At 37.1% G+C, this 26,529-nt stretch overlaps 1 protein-coding gene across 1 annotated transcript in view; it reads left to right on the top strand.

The window, feature by feature from the left end:
* The window catches only part of EFHC2 (EF-hand domain containing 2), a 208,047-nt gene that overhangs the window by 28,078 nt on the left and 153,440 nt on the right, over nucleotides 1-26,529 (top strand). Inside the window, 1 exon segment of the mRNA XM_082446706.1 lies at nucleotides 24,430-24,618. Within this exon segment, the coding sequence (XP_082302832.1) occupies nucleotides 24,430-24,618 (189 nt within the window).

The following is a 26,529-nucleotide window of genomic DNA, read 5'->3' as shown; positions in this document are numbered from 1 at the left end:
ATGTGGCTGTCTTTAGAGATAGTTTGTATGTTTTCATTGCTCTAGAGTATTCCACTGTATGAGTATGACATCATTTATATACACATTTTACTCTTGATAGAGATTTGGTTTGTCTGGGGTTATTAAGAATAGTTTGCTGTGACTATTCCTGTTCATGCCTCTCAGTACAATTGCCAGATCAAATGGTATTCTTTTGTTTTTTTTTTTAGTAAAGTTCTTTTTTTAATATATTTTTATGTTCAGCTTTGGTGGATGCTGTCACAGTGCTTATACCAATTTAAATTCCCACCAGCATTTTATGTTCCTGTTGCTCCATAGCCTTTCTAACACTTGATATTGTTAGTCTTTTAAATTTTAGTTGTTTTGGTCAGTGGGTGTAGTGTGACTGTAGTTTTAATCCGCAATTCTCTGATTCCTAACGAAATTGAGCACATTTCACACATTTATTGGTCATTTGGATATTCTCTTTTGTGTGGTGTCTATTTGTCGTTTGTCTAATCTCTGTTGGTTTGCCTGCCCTTTTCTTAGTGATTTGTAGGAGTTCTACATAGATTTTGGATATGGCTCCTTTGTCAGATATTTGTGTTGTAAATATCTTTTAGTCTGTGGTTGGCCTTTTTACTCTCTTAATGATGTTTTTGATGAAGAATTTTTCCTTTAAATTAGTGCTTTTTGTTTCCTATTTAAGAAATAGTTCCTTACACCAAGTTCATGATGATATTTTCCTGTGTCATCTGGAAATTTCGTTGTTTTTACCTTTCATGTTTAGATCTATAATCTAACTAGAATACATTTTCGTGTGTGTGTATGAAAAGAGGTAGGGGTCAGGTTGTATTTTTCCCCATGTGGATATTCAGTTAACCCAGAACCATTTGTTAAAGAACAAAATTCTGAGTAAATTTTAAAGAGCTTACTGGCTTTATTCAGTGATTAATGAATCAGGCAGATGGAAAGGAGCTCTGAAGAGCTATACAAGGCAAGAGATTTTGTAGGGAAGTTGCACTAGGCAAAAAATCGGATTGGTTATTGTAAGGTTACTTTCCTTATAGGGAATGGCAGGGGTTTATCAGGCAGATTACCTAACTAATGCTGATCAGGAAATTCATGGTTGATTGGTTTAAGATTCTATTTCTGGGAGAGCTGAAACTGTAACTAAGTTAAATTTCAGTTTGGTAACATGGGGCTTAGCATAAGCAACTCCATTTGGGTTCTGTTGTCCTTAATACATTTTTGGGAAATGGCCACATTTTCTCCACTTCTCTGCAGAGCTACTTTGTCATAAGTCAAGTATCCAAAATATGTGTGGGTCTGCTTCTAGACTTGTGAGTGTATTTAAAAAAATATTTATTTACTTCATGCCTCAGACCGATAGGAGGGTGTGTGTGTGTGAGAACTAGAGAATGACAGTATACTTATTAGATACCTTGGGCTGTCATTCAACAAATCAGTATTTATATACTGAGTGTCCTAGTATGTGCCCAAAGCAGGTGGCTGCATTAAAAAAATTGTTACACTAGCCTTGGGGCTAAATGTGCTATGTGTTGCCAAAAAATCGATATTTTTAAAACCTTGCACTTAGTTAAAAGATTGGATGTTCTCTGGCACAGAATGGTCAGAGAGTCAGTAAAGCCAAATCTGGCCTTTCTATCCCTGCCTCCCTCCTGCCTATTACAGAGCTTTGTCTGCTTAATTAAATTATTGAGAGAAAAACCTTGGCCTCCTGGAGATAGCATAATTACTGGCTGTTTGGGTTTAAAATTATAACACAAGCTAACTAACTTTTATGCTTTTTCTTAGAAATTAAAAAAGGAACTTGCTCCCCCCCTTAATTAGCTGCTGGTGGTCAGTCATGAGCGATAGATTTGTTTCTGTCCACAGCTAGGTGATGTGCAACCTCTCCTTCTATATCTGAAATACAGGAAGTATTGTGCTTTCTAAAATATAAGCATTTGTATCACTGATGACGTTAAAATTATTCTGATGTGAATTAACTGCGAACCTTAGGGAAAGATCACAATTCCAGACCCGAAGTATCTTTTTTCCAAGAACTTACATGCTGGATTTGTATTGAGCTAAGAGAATCTCAGGCATATTGTCAAGAATGATAGGATATTAAAGTTAAAAGGGACACTTCCAGCCAAAGCTGAAAATCCTTTCTACAGCATTTTAGACAGATGGTTGTGTAGCTGATCCTGAATGTCTCTAATGAATAATGAGGAGCACACTTTCTGGTTTTTATGAAGCTACCTCGCCACCATCTTAGGAGGGTTTGTCGTAAATAGTCCATCCTCTAATTTATAGTGAAGCAACTGTTTCCTTAGGAAGAAAAAGAAATTATTTGAATTCACAACAGTAAAATAAAACATATTTAGAAACTGTCTCTCTTACAGAAATACCTTGAAATTTATTTTTATCTAGATTAATATAAACCTATATATTCATGTAGGAAAAATCACTCTTTGGGAAATTTACCAGCAATTTAAATGATGAACAACTGAGAGAGAAAAACTATGAGTAATACACAGTACACATATTGATTTCATCGTGTGGTGTTAGCTAAGCCAATTTAAATTTAGCTCAATGACAAATATAATCGTAAAACAATCACTTTATTCACAAGGTAGAGGGTTTTCCAGCCTAAAATTCTGCCTGCAGATTCCTGGCTATGTTCTTAGCAGTCAATTCCATGGCCTTAAAATAAGCTGCATCAGGTCCAAAGCCCTTAACCTGAGACCCCAGGCCATTAGAGTTTGTCACTCATTTTGTGAGATCAGTTTAATGAATCATGACCAGGATTTAGGAAAAAGAAAAAGAAAAAAATAAACAGAATAGGGTGGAATAGAATAAAAGAATCAGTGTATTATGCTTGGGAAGAGTAAGTATTGTTTCATGAACTTTTGTTTCTGTCACGTGTGTACGTGAACTGGGTTGCACTAAAATCTGTTTGTTATTGTGGCAGTCAGCGTTTGAAAAACACTCTCATTAGAGCCATCTCCACCAATTCTTGCCTCTGATTTAAATTCTGATCTTCAACATCCTTCAAGGCCAAATCTAGTCTCTTACCCTTCAGGAAGTCTCAACTGATCCTAGTCAGCCTTTCTCGGTGTTTTTTTTGTTTTTGTTTTTTATTAAGGTACAATTCACATAACATAAAATAAACCATTAACCATTTCAAAGTGTACAATTCAGTGGCATTTAGTACATTCACAGTGTTTTGCAACTGTCACCTCTGTCTAAGTAGTTCCAACATATTTTCATCATCCCACAATCTTTTTACCCCAGAGGAAACTTTGAAATGATTTTCAGGTCTTGGGGAACTCCTGCATAAAGATGATTTCTATAGCCCATGGTACCTTAGCATGATCCATGAGTTGTAGATGTAGTGATCCAATAATAATTGTCTTTTTGAGTAAAGAGTAATAGTTTTCTGTGGATTTGTTGATTTCAGCAAATTAATTCACCTAGTCTGTGTGGTTTCCTTTTCTCACAAGGGATCTCAACTCTAACACAAGTGGGAGTGTACTGGGGGAAAGGTCAAGGGTTTCTTTCTTGTTGTATTGTAAAATTTCCTACTTGATTTCTCCTCTTTTCTCCTTATTCAAGTAGGCCTAAAAATCCTCTCAGTTTCTACTGTAGAGGGTGCCGTAAGGTATGAAATGTGGTATAATGGTATGAGCAAGAGTAGTTTTCTCCCTTATTTAAAACAAAAAATGACTTTTAGCTAGGTTTTCTTTTTTTTTTTAATAAATTTATTTATTTTATTTCTTTATTTTTGGCTGTGTTTGGTCTTCGTTGCTGCGCGAGGGCTTTCTCTAGTTGTGTCGAGCGGGGGCTACTCTTCGTTGCGGTGCGCGGGCTTCTCATTGAGGTGGCTTCTCTTGTTGCGGAGCATGGGCTCTAGCTGTGCAGGCTTCAGTAGTTGTGGTGCGTGGGCTCAGTAGTTGTGGCTCGCGGGCTGTAGAGCACAGGCTCAGTAGTTGTGGCGCACGGGCTTAGTTGCTCCGCGGCATGGGGGATCTTCCCGGACCGGGGCTCGAATCCGTGTCCCCTGCATTGGCAGGCGGATTCTTAACCACTGCGCCACCAGGGAAGCCCATAGCTAGGTTTTCTTGAGAAACAAACAGGTAGTTAAGCTTAGCTTTCCTTTCTTTCCTTTTCATACCTTAAAAAAATTCATAAGGCAGCATCATACATTTCTGTTGAATAACTGTTTTAATCCAAGGTGGGACTTACTTTTTCAAAAAGTAGGTTCAGTTGATTTAATTTAAATTAAGGTTATAAATTCATTTTAATTAATGCTGTTTACAACATGAAAATATAGACAATGTTAAATAAGCAAAGCTACTAAAATCATATTGACAAAGCAATATGAATAAAAATAGAGCCTAAGACACAATTTTATGTGAGACCTAAAAATTAAGTTTTTTTTACTGACTGACATGATCAGGCTCAAATATAGGCAGTTATACAATCATTATAATCTTAATTTCCTTGTAGACCTATATACATAAGAATATGATTTTTTAAAAACTAAAAATAAAGAATAAAAATTAGCTCTTCAGTGTGAAACCGATGCTTGTATTTTGCCACATAGACACGTAATTCTGAGTCAAATTTGAGATAAGCACTCACAGGTTTCATTTTCAACTGAAATGAGAAGATTTCTCACCTTTCTCTTGATACTTGTTAAACAAGGAAAGCTTTGCTTATATATGTGAGAAGTTGAAAACTGCAGCAAAATGCTCACTGCTTTCCTATGAATGGCAGGATCCTTGATTTTCATGTAAATTTGGAACTGGCCATAGGTGTATGTTTAATTTTATAAGAAATTGCTGAACAGTCTTCCAAAGTGGCTGTACCATTTTGCATTCCCACCAGCAACGAATGAGAGTTCCTGTTCTTCTGGATTCTTGAGAGCATTTGGCATGGGCAGTGTTTTGGATTCTAGCCAGTCTCATAGGTGTATAGTGGTAACTCATCCTGATTTAAACTTTTATTTCCCTAATGGCTTAGGAATGATGTTGAACATCTTTTCATGTGCTTATTTGCCATCTGTATATCCTCTTTGGTGAAAAGTCTGTTTGTGTCTTTTGCCCATCTTTAATTGAGTTGTTTCCTTACTGTTGAGTTTTGAGAGTTCTTTATATATTCCGGATACAAGTCCGTTTTTGGATATGTGGTTTACAAATATTTTCTCCCAGTCTGTGGCTTGAATTTTCATTCTCTTAAAACAAGGCTAGAAAATATGTATACATTTTTAAAGATAAAATACCACATGAATCCAAACTGATACTTGAAATGCTAAGTAAGGATTATAGGATTTTTATTTAACTTCTTTGATTCTTCACTTATCTTTTACTTACATTGAAAATCTTGATTCATAAGGACATTAACATAATTACTTGCTTTATCCTACCATAAATAAAAATATATATCCATATAATAGTTTTTGAGTAATAATAACATTATTATTAACAATTTGAGTTTTGAAAATAGGTTAAGATTTCTTTGTAGTTCTTATTGATTTTAGGATTTATCCCCCTAGGAATGTACGGTCAAATTATTGGGTTTTAATTTCATTTAAGTATGGTTAAGTCACCAACTCAATACCCAGTTAGGTTGACTGTTGCATTTTGCTTTTCATTTTTAACTTAAAAATTTTTGTTTTATTATAATGTAAAAGTAAAACATTTCTGTGGTTTCAAAGGCAAATTTACAAAGTGAGGTGCGTTCAGACAAGTCCTAGCTTTTCTCTCTGTCCCTTCAGTCTTGTTCCCTCCCTCACTCCCTCTAGAAGTAACATTAAAAAAAAAACTATTTAGCTTGGGTTATCCTTCCTTTTTTGTTTTTGTTTTTTAAAATAGCAAATTCTTAACTATATTTACGTGGCCTCTTATTAAATAAATGGTAGCATACTCTACGTATTCTCTTGCACCTTCCATTTTTCGTTTTAACAGGTATATCTTGGAGATTTCTTAATAGTCGTATGCAGAGCTATACTCATTCCATTGGAATGTGTATTCCGTTTGTAGCTACATAGTACTCCATTGTGTGGACATACCATAGTTTGTTTAACTCATCCCCTCTTGATGTATAGTTGTATTATTTCCAGTCTTTTGCTATTATAAATACTGCTGAAATAAATAGCCAAAGTTGTGCTTCAGAAGAAACCATCAAAAAACTGAAAAGGCAACTACAGTTATTTTACAGGGAGAAAATAGTTGCAAAGCATATATATGATGAGGGATTTATATCCAGTATATATAAAGAACTCTAAAAACTCAACAATGAAGAGATAAATAATCCAGTTAAAAACGGCCAAAAGATCTGAGTAGACATTACTCCAAAGACACTCAAATATCCAGTAAACACATGAAAAGATGCTCAATATCATTAGTCATTAGAGAGATGGAAATTAAAACCACGATGAGATATTACTTCACACTCACTAGAATGGCTATAACAAAACAGACAATACCAAGTGTTGACAAGGATGTGTAGTAATTGAAACCCTCTTATGTTGCTGGTAGGAATGTATAATAGTGCTGCTGCTATGGAAAAGTCTGCAGTTCCACGAAAGTTTAAACATAGGGTTACTATATGACACAGCACTCCTAGGTATAGACCCAAGAGAAAAGAAAACATATGTCCACAAAAAATGTGTACATGAATGTTCATAACAGCATTATTCATAATAGCCAAAAGGTAGAAACAACCCAAATGTCCATCAGCTGGCGAATGGATAAACAAAATGTGGTATATCAACACAGTGGAATATTATTTAGCCATAACAAGGAATGAAATATTGATACATACCACAACATAGATGAACCTCAAAAACATTATACCATAAGCGATATGCAAAAGACTACATATTGTATGATTCCATTTATGTGAAATGTACAGAATAGGCAAATCTATAGTGACAGAAAGATTAATCGTTGCCTAGACCTGTGTGGGGGAAGGGAGGAAGTGGGGAGCGACTGCTAATGGGTTTGGGGTTTCTTTTTGGGATGATGAAAGTGTTCTGAAATTAGATTATGGTGAAGATTGTGCAACTTCGTAATTATAGTAAACTCCTTTGTATTGTATATTTTAAATGATTGAACTTTATGATAGACACAGTTTGCTTCTACATCTTGACTATTGTAAATAATGCTGCTATGAACATTAGGGTGCATGTATCTTTTTGAATTAGTGTTTTCATTTTCTTTGGCTATATACCCAGTTAAGGGACTAATATCCAAAATATATAAACAGCTCGTGTAACTCAATATCAAAAAAACAAATAACCCAATTTAAAAATGGGCAGAAGACCTAAATAGACATTTTTCCAAAGAAGACATACAGATGGCCAACAGGCACATGAAAAATATGCTCAACATTGCTGATCATCAGAGAAATGCAAATCAAAACTACAATGAGATATCACCTCACACCTCTTAGAATGCTATCATCAAATAGAACACAAGTAACAAATGTTGGCAAGGATATGGAGAAAAGGGAACACTTGTACACTCTTGGTGGGAATGTAAGCCACTATGGAAAACAGTATGGAGGTTCCTCAAAAAAACTAAAATTAAAACTACCATATGATATATAAATTATACCTCAGTGAAACTGTTAAAAAAATAAATAGCCAAAGAAAGGAGTTGGTGGTGGGGAATTGCTGGACAAACAATAGGTGTTTACTGTGCCAGATCACAGGATGGTTTTGATTTAGTTTTCTGTTACTTGTTCCTGGTAACTATTGAAATGTCCTTGAAATCACATGATTTCAGACTGGGCCACTTCTTGAAGCTGCTATTCATAACTTTGGAAATGACATAAAACTCCATTGCTATTCCTAAATGTTAATTTGCATTTCAGAAATTAGAGTCACTTTGCCTATTCAGGGATCAAACACCTAACTTTGGTCATTTTTGTATTCTGTCCTGAACTTTATAGCTATGTCACTTAGGATACTCAGATTCTTTTTCTCTCTCCATTTTGCCATCTTCAGAATGTTGGCTTTACTTTCTTAGGCTTGTGACCTCATGGTTGCAAGATGGTTGCCTCAGTTCCGGACATCACAACTTCTTACAACAGTGTTCAAGACAAGCAGGAAGGAGGGGTGGGGGAAGGCTCTTATATCAGAAAACAAAATGTTTCCCGGTCCCCCATTAGGTTTCTACCCTACATCTTATTGGCTAAACTTGAGTCACATGGCTATCCTTTGCTACAAGGGACATTGGGAGCTTGATTTTTCACCATCTATTTTTGGAGCTGGGAAAGAGAAAAGGGAGCAATTAATGGCTGTTGGGAGCCAGAAACTTTGTTTGCCACACCAGCCACAGACTCAAACCTGTGAGTCTAGATGCTCTCCTCAGCCTTAGCATCCCTTTCTTTAAAATTTTTTTGTGTTTTTTAATTATACAAGTAACACGAGTATATTATCATTGTAAAAATTCAAACAATACCATTCTTTCTTAACAATCTTCTTTTTCATAATGGAAAACAAACCTAACACTCCAGTTAAACCAGTAAGCTCACTGTCTGTCCTTTGAATATATTTTGGACTTTTCCACTCAACTATTGGTTTACTTGCCCCCTTCTCCAACAGCATTCTCATACCTCTTCCTCTTCCCATCCAGATCCTAGTCTTCCCTCGAAACCTGGCTCTAATCCCCCCTCCTCATTAAAGCCTTCCCTGGTCATCTCAGCAGGAGCCATCTCTCTGGCTCCATAACCCTGAACCCTGAACACTCATTTACTGGCTTATTGGCTGTGTTGTGTTTTGCATTCTTTATGTGTGGTTGTAACATTCCCCAGCTGACTGAGAAACTAGGATTGATGCCCTTTGGATTGCTCTTCCTTACCCAGGGCAGGCCTTGAATAGGTGCCTGTCGATTGCCCCTGTCTACCTGTAGCAGCCATGCCTAGAAACTAGCGGGGATAGACACAGTTTGGGAGAATCACCTTTGGAATGCTTCTCACTAGTGTTTTCCACTGCCGCTGTGGGAAAAAATATTTATTTTAGCAAGAGTGAATATAAAGGAGGAAGAAAGGCATTTGCTTTTGTGGTTTAAATCGGCGATAAGCCTCTCAGGATGCGTGGTTTATACAAAGCAGCCAGGACAGCCTGAAGGTGTCACCATGCAAGTTGTGACTCAAAGCCTCTCTGTGGCCTGTTGTGCCATGCAGTGGGAAGCTTCTCTTTTCCTTGTTGGCATCCAGTTTGGCTTTTTCTGGAGGCAGCAGATTTTTCTCTGCGCATTCATCAGGCAGGACCCTTTAGCAGACCAGTCTCCCAAGAACAGGATTCCAGATACGCACTAGTGCAAATGTAAAGGGACTTCTTAGGTCATTTCCTGAGTTTATCCTGTTCCTACAGTTGTAGAAAGGGCAGAGCCAGCTTTGTGGGGGGGGGGGGGCGGTTCTGCAAAGCAAAAAGAAGGGAGAGGTAGGCATTTTCACTCCCTCATTAACCAAACCCCAGGATGCCGGAATTTGACCTGGGAACTCCACTGTGACAAAGTGACAAGCTTGGCCAGTTGAAGGCCAAATTCTTTGCTTTCCTAACTATGTATTTGGCATTCCAAAGAAGAGAATGGTAACAAACTGCTAGAGTTTGGGGGGAGACCAGGTCAGTTCACATGGTTTAATGGTTAATTTAGACCACCTTTTCTTCTTCACTTGTGTTTGGTAATTGAAACAGAGATGTTTGTTTTGTCATTTATAGGACTATCTTCCATCTCATTTCTGTGAGACTTCAGTCATTCATTGCTCATCTGTATTCATGTTCATACTTAATACCTTATAAAAGGCACCTGAGTAGAACCTCTCCTAGTTACTGAGGAAAGTAAACCCTCTCTTTCCTTTTATTGTTAATTGAAATTTTTATGGAGATACTTGTACATTTACATGCAGCTATAAGAAATAATACAGAGAGAGATCCTGTGTACCCTTTACCCACTTTCCCATTGGTAACACTGCAAGACTATAGTATAATAGTGCAACCAGGATATAAACATTAATATAATATACCGATCTTATTCAGATTTTCCCAGTTTTACTTGTACTCATTTGCGTGTGTGCATTTCGTCTATACAGTTCATCACATGTGTAGGTTACTGTGACCACCATGACAGTGAAGATACGGAACAGTCCCATTATCACAAGGATCCCTCCTGTTGCCCATTTATAACCACACTTAAGTCCTTCCCATCAACCTCCGCACCTGCCCCGCCCCCGTCTTGCCGTTCCTCACCACATCCTAATTCCTGTTCTCTATATCTAAAATTTTATTACTTTGAAAATATTAGATAAATGGAATCATAAAGTATGTACCTCTTGGGATTTTTTTTTCACTTGGCATAATTCTCTGGAGATTTATCCAGGTAGCTGTGTTTATCAGTTGTTCATTTTATTGCTGAGTAGTATTCTGTGTATGTACCACAGTTTCTTTAACCATTTACCTGTTGAAGGATATCTGGGCTATTTCCAGCTTTTGGTTGTAAGAATAAAGCTGCTAGCAAACATTCATGTACAGGTTTTGGTGTGGACATGTGTTTTCATTTTCTGGGATAAATGCCCAAGAGTGCAATTGCTGGATCTTATGATAATTGCATGTTTAGTTTTATTAAAAAAACTACCAACCTGTTTTTGAGAGCAAATGTACCATTTTACAGTCCCAGCAACACTGTATGAACGATCTAGTTTCTCTGCATCCTAGTCAGCATTTAGTGTTGTCACTATTTTTCATTTTAGCTGTCTGATAGGTGGGTAATGATATCTTATTGTGGGTTTAGTTGTCACTTCTGTGATGGCTAATGAGCTGAGTATCTTTTCATGTGCTTATTTGCCATCTGTATATCCACCTTGGTGAAATGTCTTTTTATGGCTTTTGCCTGTTTCTAATTGGATTGTTTTTTTAACTGTTGAGTTTTGAGAATTCTTTATACATTCTAGATACTAGCCCTTTGTCTAAGATGTGGTTTGCACATATTTTCTTCCAATCTGTAGCTTGTCATTTTGTCCTGTTAACTGTCTTTTGCAGAACAAAAAAATTTCAAATTTTGATGAGCTCCAACTTATCAATTTTTTTCCTTTTATGGATCATGCTTTGATACTAAGTCTCTGCTCAGCCCTAGATCCTGAAGAATTTTTCCTATCTTTTTTCCTAAAATTTTTGTAGTTTTACACTTTCTGTTCAAGTCTGTGATCTGTTTTGAGTTAATTTTTGTATAAAGTGTGAGATTTAGGTCAGGGTTCATTTGATTTTGCCTATGGATATTCAATTACTCCAGCACCATTTGTTGAAAAGGGTATCTTTCCTCCACCGAATTGCTTTTACACCTTTGGAAAAAATCATTTGAGCATATTTGTGTGGGTTTCTTTCCGTGTTCTCTATTCTGTTCCATTGGTCTGTGTCTATCCCTCTGCCAATGCCACACTGTTTTTATTACTGTAGTAATATAGTAAACCTTAATATCAGGTATAGTGATTTTTCCCACTTTATTTTTCTTTGTCAAGATTCTTCTTTGTCTAGGGCCTGCACCTTTCCATATGAATTTTAGAATAAGTTCATCTAAGTCTACAAGTAACTTCGCTGGAATTTTGATAGGAATTGTATTAAACCTTAGATCGATTAGTGGAGCATTGGCATCTTTACTATGTCGAGTCTTCCAATTCATGAACATGATATGTCTCTCCATTTCTTTAGGTCATCTTTGATTGTTTTCATCAGCATTTTGTAATTTTCAGCTTACAGATCCTGTACATGCTTTGTGTTTTGTTTTCTTTGGAGTGATTGTAAATGACATTATGTTTTAAATTTCAGTTTCCTGTGTTCATTGTTAGTATATAGAAGTGTGATTGATTTTTTATGTTGATCTTGTATCCTGTGGCCCTGATGAACTCAATATTAGTTTTAGGAATTTTGGGGGTAAATTCTGTGGGATTTTTAAAATATAGACAATCTTGTCACCTACAAATAGAGACAGTTATATTTCTTCCATTCCAATCTGTATCCCTTTTACTTGTTTTTCTTGCCTTACTGCAGTGGGTAGAACTTCTCGTAATATGTTGAATAAGAGTGATGAGAGCAGATATTTTTGCCGTGTTCCTGATCTTAGGGGAAGTACATTTAGTCTTTTACTATTAAGTATGATGTGAGCTGTAGGTTTCTTGTAGATGCTCATTATCAAGTAATTCCCCTCTGTTCCTAACTTGCTGAGAGTTTTAAAAAAAATCTTGAATGGGTGTTGGATTTTGTCAAATATGTTTACCTGTATCAATTGATATGGTCATTTGAATTTTCTTCTTTACTTGTTGATATGGTGGATTACATTGATTACTTTTTGAATGTTGATCCAGCCTTGCATAATAAATCCCCCTTGGTCATAGTATATAATTCTTTTTACACAAAGCTGGGCTTAATTTGCTAGTTTTTTGGTGGAGGATTTTTGCATCTACGTTCACGAGAGATACTGGTCTGTAGTTTTCTTTGATTGAACTGTGTTATCTAGTTTTGGTACCAAGATAATACTGACTTAATGAAATGAAGTGGAAAGAGTTCTTTCTTCTTTTATTTTCTGGAAGAGATTGCATAAAATTGGTGTTAATTCTTGTTTAAATATTTGGTGAAATTCTCCAGTAAAGCCAGCTGGGCATAGGAGTTTCTTTTTGGCTTTTAGTTAAAAATCCAGGCTCTTTAAAAGTTATAGGACTATTTAGATTATTTCATCTTGATTGAGTTTTGTTAGTTTGTGGTTTTGAGAAATTTATCAATTTTTTTCTAAGTGTTTGAATTTACATATGTAAAGTTGGTCAAAATGTTCCCTCATTATCTTTTTAATGGCTCTAGGATCTGTGAGGATAACCCCTGTTTCATTTCTGGTATTGGTGATTTGTATCTTATCTCTTTAAAAATTTTTTTCAGTCTTGCTAGAGATTTGTCAATTTTATTGATATATTTTTTGAAGAACAAGCTTTGTATTTGATTGATTTTCTCTGTTGTTTTCATCAATTTCATTGATTTCTGCTCTAATTTTTGTTGTTTCCTTATTTATGCTTGCTTTTAGGGTATTTTACTCATCTTTTTCTAATTTCTTGAAGTAGAAACTGAGGCTGTTGATTTGAGATCTTTCCTCATTTCTAATATAATTATTTAGTGTTATAAATTTCCCTCTCAACACTGCCTTAGCTGCACTCCACATATTTTGGTATGTTGTATTTTCATTTCTTTCAGTTATATCTATTTTTAAAAGTTCCTTTTGCAATTTCCTCTTTGACCCATAGACTATTTAGAAGTGTGTTGTTTAATTTCCAAGCATTTGGAGATTTTCCTGCTATCTTTCTGTTATTGATTTCTAGTTTGATTCCATTATCAAAAGAATATAATCTATATGATTTTCATTCTTTTAAATTTGTTGACATTTCTTTTATGGCCCTGAATATGGTCTGTCTTGGTGAATGTTTCATGCACACTTGAAAAGAGTTTGTATTCTGCCGTTGTTGCGTGGAGTGTTCTATATATATTAATTAGGTTCTGTTGGTTGCTGAGAGGACTGTAGAAGTCCCCAACTATAATTGTGGGTTTGTCTATTTCTCCTTTTAGCTCTGTTGGTTTTGCTTCATATATTTTGAGGTTCTGTTGTTTTGGTTTTGCTTCATATATTTTGAGGTTCTGTTGTTTTGTGCATACACATTTTTTAAAAAATGAATTTAATTATTTATTTATTTTTGGCTGTGTTGGGTCTTCATTGCTGTGTGTGGGCTTTCTCTAGTTTCAGTGAGCGGGGGCTACTCTTCGTTGTGGTGCACAGGCTTCTTATTGCGGTGGCTTCTCTTGTTGCAGAGCATGGGCTCTAGGCACATGGGCTTCAGTAGTTGTGGCACGTGGGCTCAGTAGTTGTGGCGCATGGACTTAGTTGCTCCATGGCATGTGGGATCTTCCCGGACCAGGGCTCGAACCCGTGTCTTCTGCATTGGCAGGTAGGTTCTTAACCAGTGGGCCACCAGGGAAGTCCTGTGCATACACATTTAAGTTTGTTGTGTTTTCCTGGTGGATTGATTCTTTTATCATTATGTAGTGTCCCTCTTTTCTCTAGTAATTTTCTTTGCTCTGAAGTCTAGGTTATCAGATACTGATATAGCCATTCTTGCTTTTTTAAAATTAGTGTTTCCCTGGTGTATTTTTTTCCATCCTTTTACTTCCAACTGACCTATATATTGAATTTGAAATGAGTTTCCTGTGTACAGCATGTAGTTTGTCATGCTTTTAAAATCTACTCTGCAAATCTCTGTCTTTTGATTAATGTATTTAGATCATTTACATTTAAGGTGATTGATTTGTTAATGCTTATGTCGAATATATTATTATCTGTTTTCTGTTTCTTTGTTTCTCTTTTCTTACCTTCCTGTGGGTTACTGGGACTTCTTTTAGGATTCTATTTTGATTTATTTATAGTGTTTTTGAGTATATCTCTTAGTATAATTTTCATAGTGGTTGTTCTGGATATTGCAGTGTATATATATGCGACTTATGTAGACTTTGGTCTATTGCTATCAGCGTTTTACCACTTCAAATGAAGTATGGGAACCTCACTTTCATTTAGGTATCTTTAACGTTTCCCACTTTTAAATATCATTGTCATGAGTATCAGATTATGTTATAATTTTTGTTTTAATCCTTGATCTTCTGGCATCAGGGACTGTTGACGCAGATGTTCAGATTCCAGTCCTAAAACACACCCAGCACAATTACACAGTCACTGCCCCCTCCTACCATTGGGCTTCCATCATCCACTTACCTCACAGCTATGGGAAAAGGCTGCCTCTGTCCCTGAAAGTCTTTAGCAATTCATGAAGTATAGTTGGAAGCTGTGCTGCCCTTCTATCTCACCCCTCCACTCTGACCCAAGATTTTTTAATCCATAGGTCTTACCCTGAGTGGCCCATCATTCCTAAAGCCCACAGATTCTTTGCTGGGGGAGAGGGAGGTCAGGTGTGACTGTTGTACTGCGTTGCAGGTGCTTTGTTTCTTGGTGCCACTTCCTTTGACCATCAACTTGCATCAGATGCTAGTATAGCCAGTATGTTATTACAGGAGTGCTGAACTTGGATGTTACAAGGAGCTTACTTCAGCCTATATACTCCCAATGTGCGCGTGTGCGCGTGCACACACACACACACACACACGCTCATGAACCTCCATCCCATGAACAACTCTCTGGTTTTACCTTGACGTAGACTTTCCTCCATAATATTCATAAGGCAGGTATTGGGACAGATCATGAACTTGTGGTTTCCATCTCCAGATGTACTGCTCATGTGTATACAACTCACAGCTGCCTTTATCTTTTCTATTCTTCTAGTCTTATCAGTAGAATCAGTTGTCCCTCTCCATAAATTCTAGAATTAATCTCAAACATATCCCTTAAGTCAGTGAAGGTAATAAACTTTACTAATATTTGTTGTGCTCAAAGTTTGAGAAGATATTTATTTTTCTCAATGTATAAAGAAAATTACACTTTAGAGAGGTCACTTAATAATCTTATTCTGTTTTTTAAAAAAGGCATTAAAGCACAGCCTTTAAAGACTAAATGCATTAATTTGTAATGCTTTATACTGCAAGTAATGGAATACCTGACCAATAGAGGCTTAAACAAGCAGGGATTTATTTTTTTAACCAAGCAGGAAGTCTGGAGGTAGGTGGCTGGTGGCATACATTTAAAGGCTCAACTTTGAGCCAGCATCTCTGCAATCCTCCTCACCTTCCTGCCATGATCCCAAGGTGGCTGCTGCAGCTCCAGGCATTATGTATACATCTCAAGGCAAGAAAAGGTGAGCTAGGGGCAGCATCACCTGCATTTGTCCCTTGGCTCAGGAGGACAAAATCCTTTTCTAGAATCCCAGAACAGAATTCTGAAAAGGAGGCTGAGGAAACAAGTGGAGTATTTAGCCTTTTCTAGCTTCTAAATGGAGACCAGCAAGGGAGAAGGAATTTGGAAATGGATGTACTAATCAGCTACAATGAGCCAGTGATGTTAACTGACTTTGGGGGAAGTCTTTAGAATTCTTTTGATTGGTACTTTGAGTTGAATTATTTAGAGGAAAAAAACAGGACAATGTTTTCTGAGGAAGGGGCTGCACATCCTTCTAGATCTTATCGATTTAATTTTATTTTTTACTCTACTGATTTAAATACATTATTAAGTATATAAAACCAATCTTGTTATATTGACTTGAATGGCTAAGATTCATGAGCACAACATTTTTTCTAGTTAGGTTTGGAAAGAGAGGAAAATCAGCTTAAAAATGTTTGAAGTTTTCTTTGACATGACTTTTTATTTTTACATTTAGGGTTTCTTTTTGAGTGATTTAGCTTTATTAATCAGTAATGATAGCTTTCATGCTCTTATGGTCCTGAACTCTACCCAAGGCAATTTTGTTGTTATTTTCTCTGGGAGGTTCACGGTATTTGCTGAATGACTTCTTTTTCTCTATAAAAGTACAGAAAAGAAGAAAAGAGAAAATGAATTTCTGAAATAAATATGCTATGAAGGGAGAGAAAAACCTATTCATGGAGCAGAAGCAAACTAGTCTCAAACCTGATCAGGCAGGAATATCTAAGAGTGATAGTTTTAGGTAATTCATAATTTCCGTAAGCCTCAAAAAGTAGTTAGAAAAGTAAGTGTTGTTAATACATATTAAAATATTAAATATTAACTGGCTTTCTTCAGGCCCCAAATTTTTAGTAACTTCTGGTGACTGTAAAAGGGTATCTACAGTACTCTCTAATACCTGTTCTGCTTTTAAGGGATTGAGCCCAGGTCCAATGATCTGATCTATTTCCTCTCTTCCATGTCATGGTGGTCATTCTCATTATTATGTTTGTCAAAAGCAAAAGTAGTAATTCTGCCCTGATGACTTAAACAAGAGGAGATCTATTCCTTTTCTCTAAGGGAGCACAGACAATGCAAGACCTAATGCCTAAGGGCTCAGGCATGTGAGTTTTCATCCTGGATTCACTATACTAGTTGACTGACCTTGGACAAATTACTTAAACTCTGTTCCTGAGTATCCCCATCTATAAAATGGGGATAATGATAAAGCATACTCAGAGATTTGCTCTGAAAATTAAAAGAATTTAGTGCTTCTAAAGTACTTAGCGCACTGCTACACATGTCAGCTTTTATGGCTATGATAATGATATTCACATCTGCAAAGATAGGCTTCTAGCTAATGGTGGCCCTAATGAGCTGTCAGATTCTTACCAAGCACCTTATTCTTCTTGCCTTTGTCATGTGGTTGTCAAGCATCTGGGCTTTGGACGCAGTCTAGATAGAAACAGAGAGACTCTGATGTGCTGAAGCTCTAAAAGAGAGATTATAAATGGATAAACAACTCCTGATACTGATGACTATAACCTGCTTCTCAGTTTGGGTTAGCTTTACGGTTTCTGTAGTCGCCCTGGCAACTTACTGATTGTTTATTAATCAATCCAGTCATGTGATAAAAGTGCTCTTCCAATCTTTAGCAACAAGGAAGGGATGGTGGTACCAGCTATTAATTTGATGTGAAACATCAAGGAGAGTCTGGATTTGGCTGCTGCCTTTCCAGTAGTGGTGCCGTAAGTGGGATGGGACCCAAGGAGTTGAGATATCAAGGAACACTGGATCTGTGGATAGTATGTTCCTGATTTTATCATTTGCTAAGACATTTGCCTAATTTCTTTGGACTGAGACTGAGCACCATTTCACAGTTACTAGGGCAAAGGGCAGGTTGACATGTGATCCTAAGAGATTATAATGGCAAATCTCAAGTTTGTGTGTGTGTGTGTGTGTGTATTGGGAGGGGCAAACATTTGAAACAGGTGCCCTGTGGGCTTTTACATCATACCAAACAAATCCTCAAGCAATTAGTTTCTGAGGTATAGAATTTTGAATTGAAATTTCAAGTTAGAAATGGAATTTTGCATGCTATGCTGGTGAGAATAACAATAGAAATTGACATTACTGAACTTTAAAGAAGCATATGTGTATTGTTGATTTTGGGGGTTTGAATGTGTTACACAAACCAAGAGTTTGGGGAAGGATTTAGTAATAGTTTCTTTCATGTTAAAAAATATTTAAGAATTTGGTCTGGCTGATTTGATTTTATTTAGCAAAAGAATTGGAAATATTTAACAAGTATCCAGCTAATACTCTGCATAGAGAAATTGCTCATCAATTTAGCAGGAACTTGATTGAACTACCTTCTGAATTTTACACATTGTGGTTTCTCTTCAATTTTCATAGCACTGATAGATCTTATGTTTAAAGAAAAAGGCCCCATTGTACGGTATACTTAGTCATTGTCACTAACTGGACAAAAATGTACTGACAAGAGTTCATAGCAGTTGTGTATGTGTATGGTTGGTGGGGGGGAACCCCTTTACTTCTTCCAGTCTCTTCTCTTTCCCTTGCTGCTGTGAGGGTGACCAGGAAAGGGAAGGCCAGCCTTGCTGAGGGCTCTTCAGGTTCAGTCCACTGCTTTAGTTTCTTTCAGAAATTTCAGAAGTGAGAAGCTCAGCCAGTGCTGTTATGGCCATGCTTGGGAGCTGTAGCAATATATCGGCTAAGGAGCCAGGTGATAGAAGTACTTCGTCCTCCTTATTGCTTTTTCTGCTCTCCCCACTACCCCTTCCAAAGTGAAAGTGAGGCTGGCATGAAACTTGCAAGTCACCTCCCATCATTCTTCCTTTCTTAACACATCCAATCACAGACGTTGGTTTCTTTCCCTGCTGTCTACTGCAGCAGTGCTACTCCAAGTGTGGTGTGTGTTTGTGACACTGGGAGTCTTTAGAAGCTTATATAGCAATATGACCTTGCCATGATATCCAAGGGTGTGATTTAGTGGGCTTGTAAGTTTTTATGTCTTTGTTTTTGTTTCAGTTTTTTTTATAATTAATTTTATTGTATTTTATAAAAGTATGGGTCTGAAATGATTTGGGAAAAGAAACAATCAAACTTGCCCTTCCTCAATAATAGTTTGAATGTCCTTGTCCTATAGGATGTTCCTTCCTTCCCATTCCCATTGTCTTCACCCTCGTGCAGGCCTTTCTCACCTTGTGCACTAGCAGCTTGCCTCATCTGCCTACTTCTCACCTCTCATTCCAATCCATCATTTTTTTAATGTGAGGTGCGAAGAGGTGAACTAATTATATTCCTCCATTTATGGCCCAGTATCATCATTGATCTGTGCAAGGTCTCTCTCTTGTTTTGCGTATTTTTGTTCCTCATCATTCCCAACCCCTAGTCTCATTCCCTTTCCACTTCATATAGGCTTCCATACAGATGTCTTTGATGCACATTCTTGAATCTGCATGTGTTCTTAAAAAATATGTAGCATTATTTTTTGTTTTTAAAAGATGTATAAATGATATTGTATGCTACAGATACCATTTTTCACCCAACGATATGTTTTAAGGATCTGTTTTGCTATATGTACATCCGGTGCTATATGTCCTCCCCAAATCCATATATAGAAGCCCTAACCCTGCAGCGTGATGGTATTTGGAGATGGGACCTTAGGAGGTCATTAGGTTTAGATGAGGTCATGAGGGTGGGGCTCCCATGATGAAATTCATGCCCTTATGAAAAAGACACCAGAGAGCTTGCTCTCTCTCTCACTGCCCTGTGAGGACACAGTGAGAAATTGGCAGTCTGCAAACCAAGAATAGAACCCTCACTGGGCAACTGAATTGGCCTGGCCGGCACCTTTATCTTGAACTGTGAGAACTGTGAGAAATCAGTTTCTGTTGTTTCAGCCTCCTAGTCTATGATATTTTGTTACGGCAGCCTAAGCTAATACATCTGGTTTATTGCTTCAAAGCAGTGAAGTGAAGTGAAGTGAAAATCTACCATAGAGTACTTATCCATTAAACCATATTTTCTTATCCATTTCCTCAACATAAATATCTAGATTGCCTCCAACTTTCCCAAAATATTGGGTTGGCCAAAAAGTTCATTTGGGTTTTTCCACAATGTTACAGAAAAGACCTGAATGAACTTTTTGGCCAACCCAATACCATTACACATTCTCATATATGTCCCTTTATTGGCTACTGTGAGAATTTCTCTGAGATGGATACACATCCAGGAGTGGGATTCTTGAATCATAGGGAATACACATCCTTAGTTTTGCCAAGTAGTACCACATTGCTTTCCAGAATGGCAGTTAACTCTCCCATCAGCAAAGCATTAGGGTTCCTATTTCCCTCCTCTCCTGTCTAATTCATCCCATTCCTCCAGGCCCAAGGCAGTATCCAACTACCTGCAGGACCTCAACACTACTACTTCAGCCCATCAGTTTATGGCTCTAGGTAGATAAACTTACCAGAGCTTAGGGTCAATGAGCTTAGATTCAGATGCAGGCTCCACTAGTTACCATATAACTGTGGGTGTGCTAGCCTGTTTGTCTCTGCCTTGGTTTCCTCATTGGTAAAATGGCAGTGATAATGCATATCAAATAGTTTTGTGATGGTAAAATTAGGTAATGTATATAAAGCCCTTAGTAAAGGGTCTAGGTCATAGTAAGTGGTCGAAAATGGTAGCTGTACTGCTTCCTAGTTGTTTTATATATATCTAAATCTTGGCTCATCAGCAAGAGAGTGGGTTTCCTCTTCAAGGCAGGGGTGGAGTTTTATGCTTGTTTTAAGTAGTGTATCTGGGGACTTCCCTGGTGGCTCAGTGGTTAAGAATCCGCCTGCCAATGCAGGGGACACGGGTTCGAGCCCTGGTCCGGGAAGATCCCACATGCCGCGGAGCAACTAAGCCCGTGCACCACAACTACTGAGCCTGCGCTCTAGAGCCCGCGAGCCACAACTACTGAGCCCACGTGCCACAACTACTGAGCCCACGTGCCACAACTACTGAGCCTGCACTCTAGAGCCTGTGCTCCACAACAAGAGAAGCCACCGCCATGAGAAGCCCGTGCACCGCCCCGCACCGCAACGAAGAGTAGCCCCCGCTCGCCGCAACTAGAGAAAGCCCACATGCAGCAACGAAGACTCAACACAGCCAAAAAAAAAAAAAAAACTGTATGGAGCTAAAACATAATTTTAAGTAGCATGACTGGCACAAAGCTAGGAATATAGTAAATGCTTAACAAACATTTGTTGGTTTGACCTGAGGTGAGTTTGTGATTACCTGAAATTACTTGCTTTAAAAGAGGGAACATTGTTGTAAAATTCTATGTTATTCCTCCATTCATTTTAACCAACCCAACTGTTGCTTTGCTGTGGTGATCTGGGACTGACTTGTGGTAAACTGAGTGTATGTGTGTGTGTGTGTGTGTGTGTGTGTGTGTGTGTGTGTGTGTGTGTGTCGGGGGGAGTGGGGTGGTGGTGGGGTTTGTGGCAATGGATTCTCTGTGGGACAGAGCCAGGCTGCAGGTCACACCGTCCTAACTGCTGCCTCTAGCTTTCCTCCCACAGCCTTCGAGCTGGGCTGTTCCTCTGCCCAGGGCAGCTGTAGTGGCCCCGGCTCTCCTGGGCAAGGCTGCTCAGGCTCTTCCCCATTCTTCCAGGTTGTCTTCCCTACAAGGGGAAAGGAGGTCTTGTCTTTTCCTTTTAATATTGAGTATTTAATTTTTAGTTTTATTGAGGTGTAATTGACATATAACATTATATGAGTTGCAGGTGTGCAATGTAATGATTCGATAGTTGTATATATTGCAAAATGATCACAGTAAGTCTAGTTAGGTCCACCACCACACATAGTTACAAGTTCTTTTTTTTCTGGTGATGAGAACTTTTCAGATTTACTCTGTAGGCCACTTTCAAATATACAGTAATTATTACCTATAGTCACCATGCTGTGCATTACATCCCGAGGACTCACTTATTTAAAACTGGAAGTTTGTACCTTTTGATCCCCTTCACCCATTTTGCCCACTCCCCACCCTCCACCTCTGGCAACCACCAATCTGTTCTCTGTATCTATGCGCTTGCTTTTTAGAATTTTTTAATTTTATTTTTTTTTAAGATTCTACATATAAGTGAGATCATATGACATTTGTCTTCTTCTGTCTGACTTATTTCACTTAGCGTAATGCCCTCAAGGTCCATCCATGTTGTGGCAGGATTTCATTTTTTTTTATGGCTGAATAATATCCATTGTATATACATATATACACCACATTTTCTTTATTCATTCATCGTCAATGGCCACTTAGGTTGTTTCTGTGTTTTGGCTATTGTAAATAATGCTGCAGATGGACATGCGGTACACATCTTTTCAAATTAGTGTTTTCATTTTCTTTGGATAAATACCCAGAAGTGGAATTGCTGAGTCATATAGTAGTTCTATTTTTAATTTTTTAAAGAACTTCCATACACACCAATTTATATTCCCACCAACAGTGCACAAGGATTCCCTTTTCTCCACATCCTTGCCAACACTTGTTATTTCTTATCTTTTTGACAGTAGCCATCCTAACAGGTGTGGGGTGATATCTCATTGTGGGTTTGCTTTGCATTTCCCTGATGATTAGTGATGTTGAGCATCTTTTCATGTACCTGTTGGCCATTTGTATGTCTTCTTTGGAAAAATGTGTATTCAGATCCTCTGTCCATTTTTTAATCAGACTTTTTTTTGCCATTGAGTTGTATGAGTTCTTTATATATTTTGGATATTAACTCGTTATCAGATATATTATTTGCAAATATTTTACCTCATTTCATAGGTTGCCTTGAAACAAAGTATTTTCAAACGTCCTTTCAGAATTCCTGCCAATGCGTCATGCTTTGCAGGAGGCTATTGCTCTGGTGTATATAATCCTGGCAAAGTATAAAGTTCAAGCAGCAAATTCAGGATACTGGTTACCTCTGGAGAGGGAGGCAAGGGGCATGAACTCTGAGAGAGGGCTTTATTTGTTTATTTTATTTCTTTCTTTTTTTAATATTTTAATTTCATTGGAGTATAGTTGATTTACAATGTTGTGTTAGTTTCAGGTGTACAGCAAAGTGATTCAGAGTCTTTTCTCATATAGGTTATCACAGAATATTGAGTAGAGTTCCCTGTGCTATTTATACAGTAGGTCCTTGTTGGTTATCTATCTTATATACAGTAGTATTTGTATGTTCATCCACAAGTATCATATATCACTCATATGTGGAATCTAATTTAAAAAAGATACAAATGAACTTATTTACAAAACAGAAACAGACAGATATCGAAATCAGGAGCTTGGGATAAGAGAGTGCTTTAATTGTATCTGAAATGTTTTATATTTTATACAGAGCTGTGGTGTACATGGATGTTCATGATATGATATGCATATGATACAACAAATATCATATATCATAATAAATATATATGATATTTATTGTATCATATATCATATATTATCTTGGATATTATATTAACTTGAATTTGCTGCTTATTTCCATGCTTATATTATCCATAAATAATACTGTATTTTTGAATGTTTTCAGACTTTATATAAGTGAAATGATCAAATTTTGTGTGCCTTTCTACTACCTTTTTTTTGATTGACATTTTTTTGAGATTTGTCCATATCGATGCATATAATTTTAGACCTCTGTATTAATATTAATATTAATTGAGGTATCTTTTTTGCTATTGATGGACATTTAGATTGTTTCCTATTTTTCACTCTTACCAACACTGCTGTAACAAATAATCTGATCTATAGCTCCCCATGCACGGCGCAAAAGATATTTAGGAGTGGACTTGCTAGGCCTCAGGGCATATACACCTTTCACTTTGCTAGGTATTGCCATGTCTTTTCCTCAGAGGAATTTTTCTGTTTTACTTTCCTACTAGCAGTGCCTGCATGTTGGTGTAGGCCCACATTTTTCCAATCCTTGGTAGCATTATCTAGGCTTTGCCCTCTCTGCCTAGATCCTCAGAAAAGATGGGAGGGGAGTGGGGAAGAGGGAGGGCAAGGTTCTACAATTAGGAGGAGAATGTCAGCTCTGACGAATTTCCTGTGACATTTACTTTAATGAGGAAAAGATTTTATTCTCTGTTTTGATGAAAATAATATTTAGACTTCTGTGGGAAAACTGTTACATTTTTACTCTGAAGTAGAGGAGTTTTTTTTTTTTCCTGTTTACATTCTTGGCAAATAAGTAGAATAGACCAATTAGCAAGCTAATGTCCTAAATGTTCACTTGCAGTAATAATTTTTAAATGTTTTAAAATAGCATGGAGCATTGGGTTTATTCTTATTGCTTTTCAAGGTTTTGAATTTGTTAAAATGAATTGAATTTAAAATGAGACACTATAATGAAGATTGATCATAATTATTTGCCACTCTAATTTGCATTTTGTAATGGGAAAATAAATGATGGGAAGTGTGTTTACCTTTTCAAACAAATAAGAAAAGTCACAAAGAGTAACTTTGGCCATTTTATGTTGTCTCTTGTGTTCACAGATGGGAAAAGAGAAATTCCACAAATCTCAACATTGGGGCTTTTGCAAAAATGTTAGGATGCTGGTGAGTGAAGATAAACCAGGAATAGGTGGAGAACTGCTTCTCGGACAAAAGATAAACCCAAAACATAGTGTATTTCCTAAAGGAATGGGAACTGATTCACCATCCTGGGTGGCTTTTGATAAACAGGTAAGTCACATGACATTGGGAGAAATGCGGTCTTAAAATGTTACATGTACTAAATATTAAGTAGATGTGAGAAAATAAGAGTCCTCAATGTAAATGTAAATGTTCATCTGAAATGACACATTTTAGAACAAAAGTACCCTAAACAAAGAAAAGTTATCCCTGCTCCTGTTTCTGACTAGCTACATTGGCTGCAGGATGCTTAATGTTCATCACCTTTCTTGGCTAATGCTTATCAACCTTTCTCTCATCTCCTGCCCTGGACAGGATAATGTCCTTCTATAGACTATAAGAGTCTGGTCAGACTGCCACTTTTGCTTAGTGATTGCCATTAACTAAAGAATTTTGTTTGATTCTGAATGTGCCATTGAATACAACCCTGAGGACCATAGGGTGACATGGCATGAATTGTAGAAGTGAAGGAAAGAGGTGCCATTCTTAGACAAGAGTCTGAACTTTTTAGTGATATGTGTTTGCATACATAACGTATACTGGCATATTGACAGTTGTAGAAGGCGATCCTTTTGAGTATCTTAAAAAGAGACTAAGATCAAAGGGAAAAAACCCAAGGTGACCAGTTATTTCCCACAAGGCAGCTATATGGATATGCTCTGTTTATCACACAACCTTGTATCATGGCCCCATGGTCTGTTCTCCAAAAAAGAACTTGTTATTAGATTATTTAGGTCCTGTAATTAAAAAATAACTCAGGACTAAAGAATTCAAACTGTAGTATGCTAAGTTTACCAGGAAGTTTTTAGCAGCCTTAGCATGGATTGGTTGGCAATACTTTGATTCCAATTAAAATGTCTTCAAATTTGGTAGAAGTGACATATCCCATGTCATCTGAGTTAGGGTCAATCAATTAGAGCACATATTTCTTTTGAAGCCCCATTCTGACACTTGTGGAGATCTAACAGACCACGGGAATGCTTCTTTCCTGGGAAACCATCTCTACTTTGAAAGTGGACCAATATTTCTTCTTGTTTTGATTATTTTCAGTACCTGGCTTAATGCTGGACCCAGAGTTCAGAAACAATTTCTGGGCTGACTTACTTGGGTAGATCATGCATGGCTTCCTGTTAATATCAATCTTATAGGTGTTTGCACATCATCATTCTAGAATATTTAATTTGCAAGGGTCAAAAAAAAGATTCTATTTTTACTTCTTGTGTCAAAAAGAGGGTATTGACAATAACGTAATCCACCACTGAATAAATAATGTAGGCCACCATATATTAAACTATTCTCTTGCATTTAAAGTTGAAAACTCATTTTTTTCATGTTTTTCTCGGTATTTAATATGTGCCTTTCGAGCCTATTTTATAGCCCTTTAATTACTTATAAAATTATGTAGAATATTTCATGAAGTTGGAATAATTTTAGCTTTAAACTACTTGAGAAAATGAAGAGCTTGCTCATTTCAGGCCTAACTAAATGCGACATAATTCTTTCAGTTATTTTGTTTGGTCAACTTCAATTAAATATTCATTGAGCTTTAAATGAGACACTAAGACTATGAAATATTTACGTGCTCTGATGAGATTGTGAACTGCAGATTGGATCCTGGTTGTTACCCAGAGCAAATTATAAAGCACTTTCTGCATTTGTGGTTCAACAAAACAAGTCAACACCTGTTAATCATTTTTCTTGAAAATGAGACACTTTCAGCTCGTTGCCAGTTTTTCCAACAGCTTTTAATCATAGCACTATACCTAGGGTTCCATTCTCAAACAATACAAAGTAGAAATAAAGGCAGTTCTTTGGAAAGTGCATCAAAATTAATATTTGCAGTAGATGCTCTTGGTGCCCACCCCTCCCCCACAGCTGCAGCAAGTGCTTTGGCAAACAACTCACACCTGTAACCCTCCACGGATTTGTTGCTCTTGGCCAGTGGGCATTGCATCACCCAGA

This window comes from Balaenoptera physalus (genome assembly GCF_965194825.1).
Source record: "Balaenoptera physalus genome assembly, chromosome: X".
NCBI classification, from domain to species: Eukaryota; Metazoa; Chordata; class Mammalia; order Artiodactyla; family Balaenopteridae; genus Balaenoptera; species Balaenoptera physalus.
This window is presented reverse-complemented; position numbering and strand designations above follow the sequence as displayed.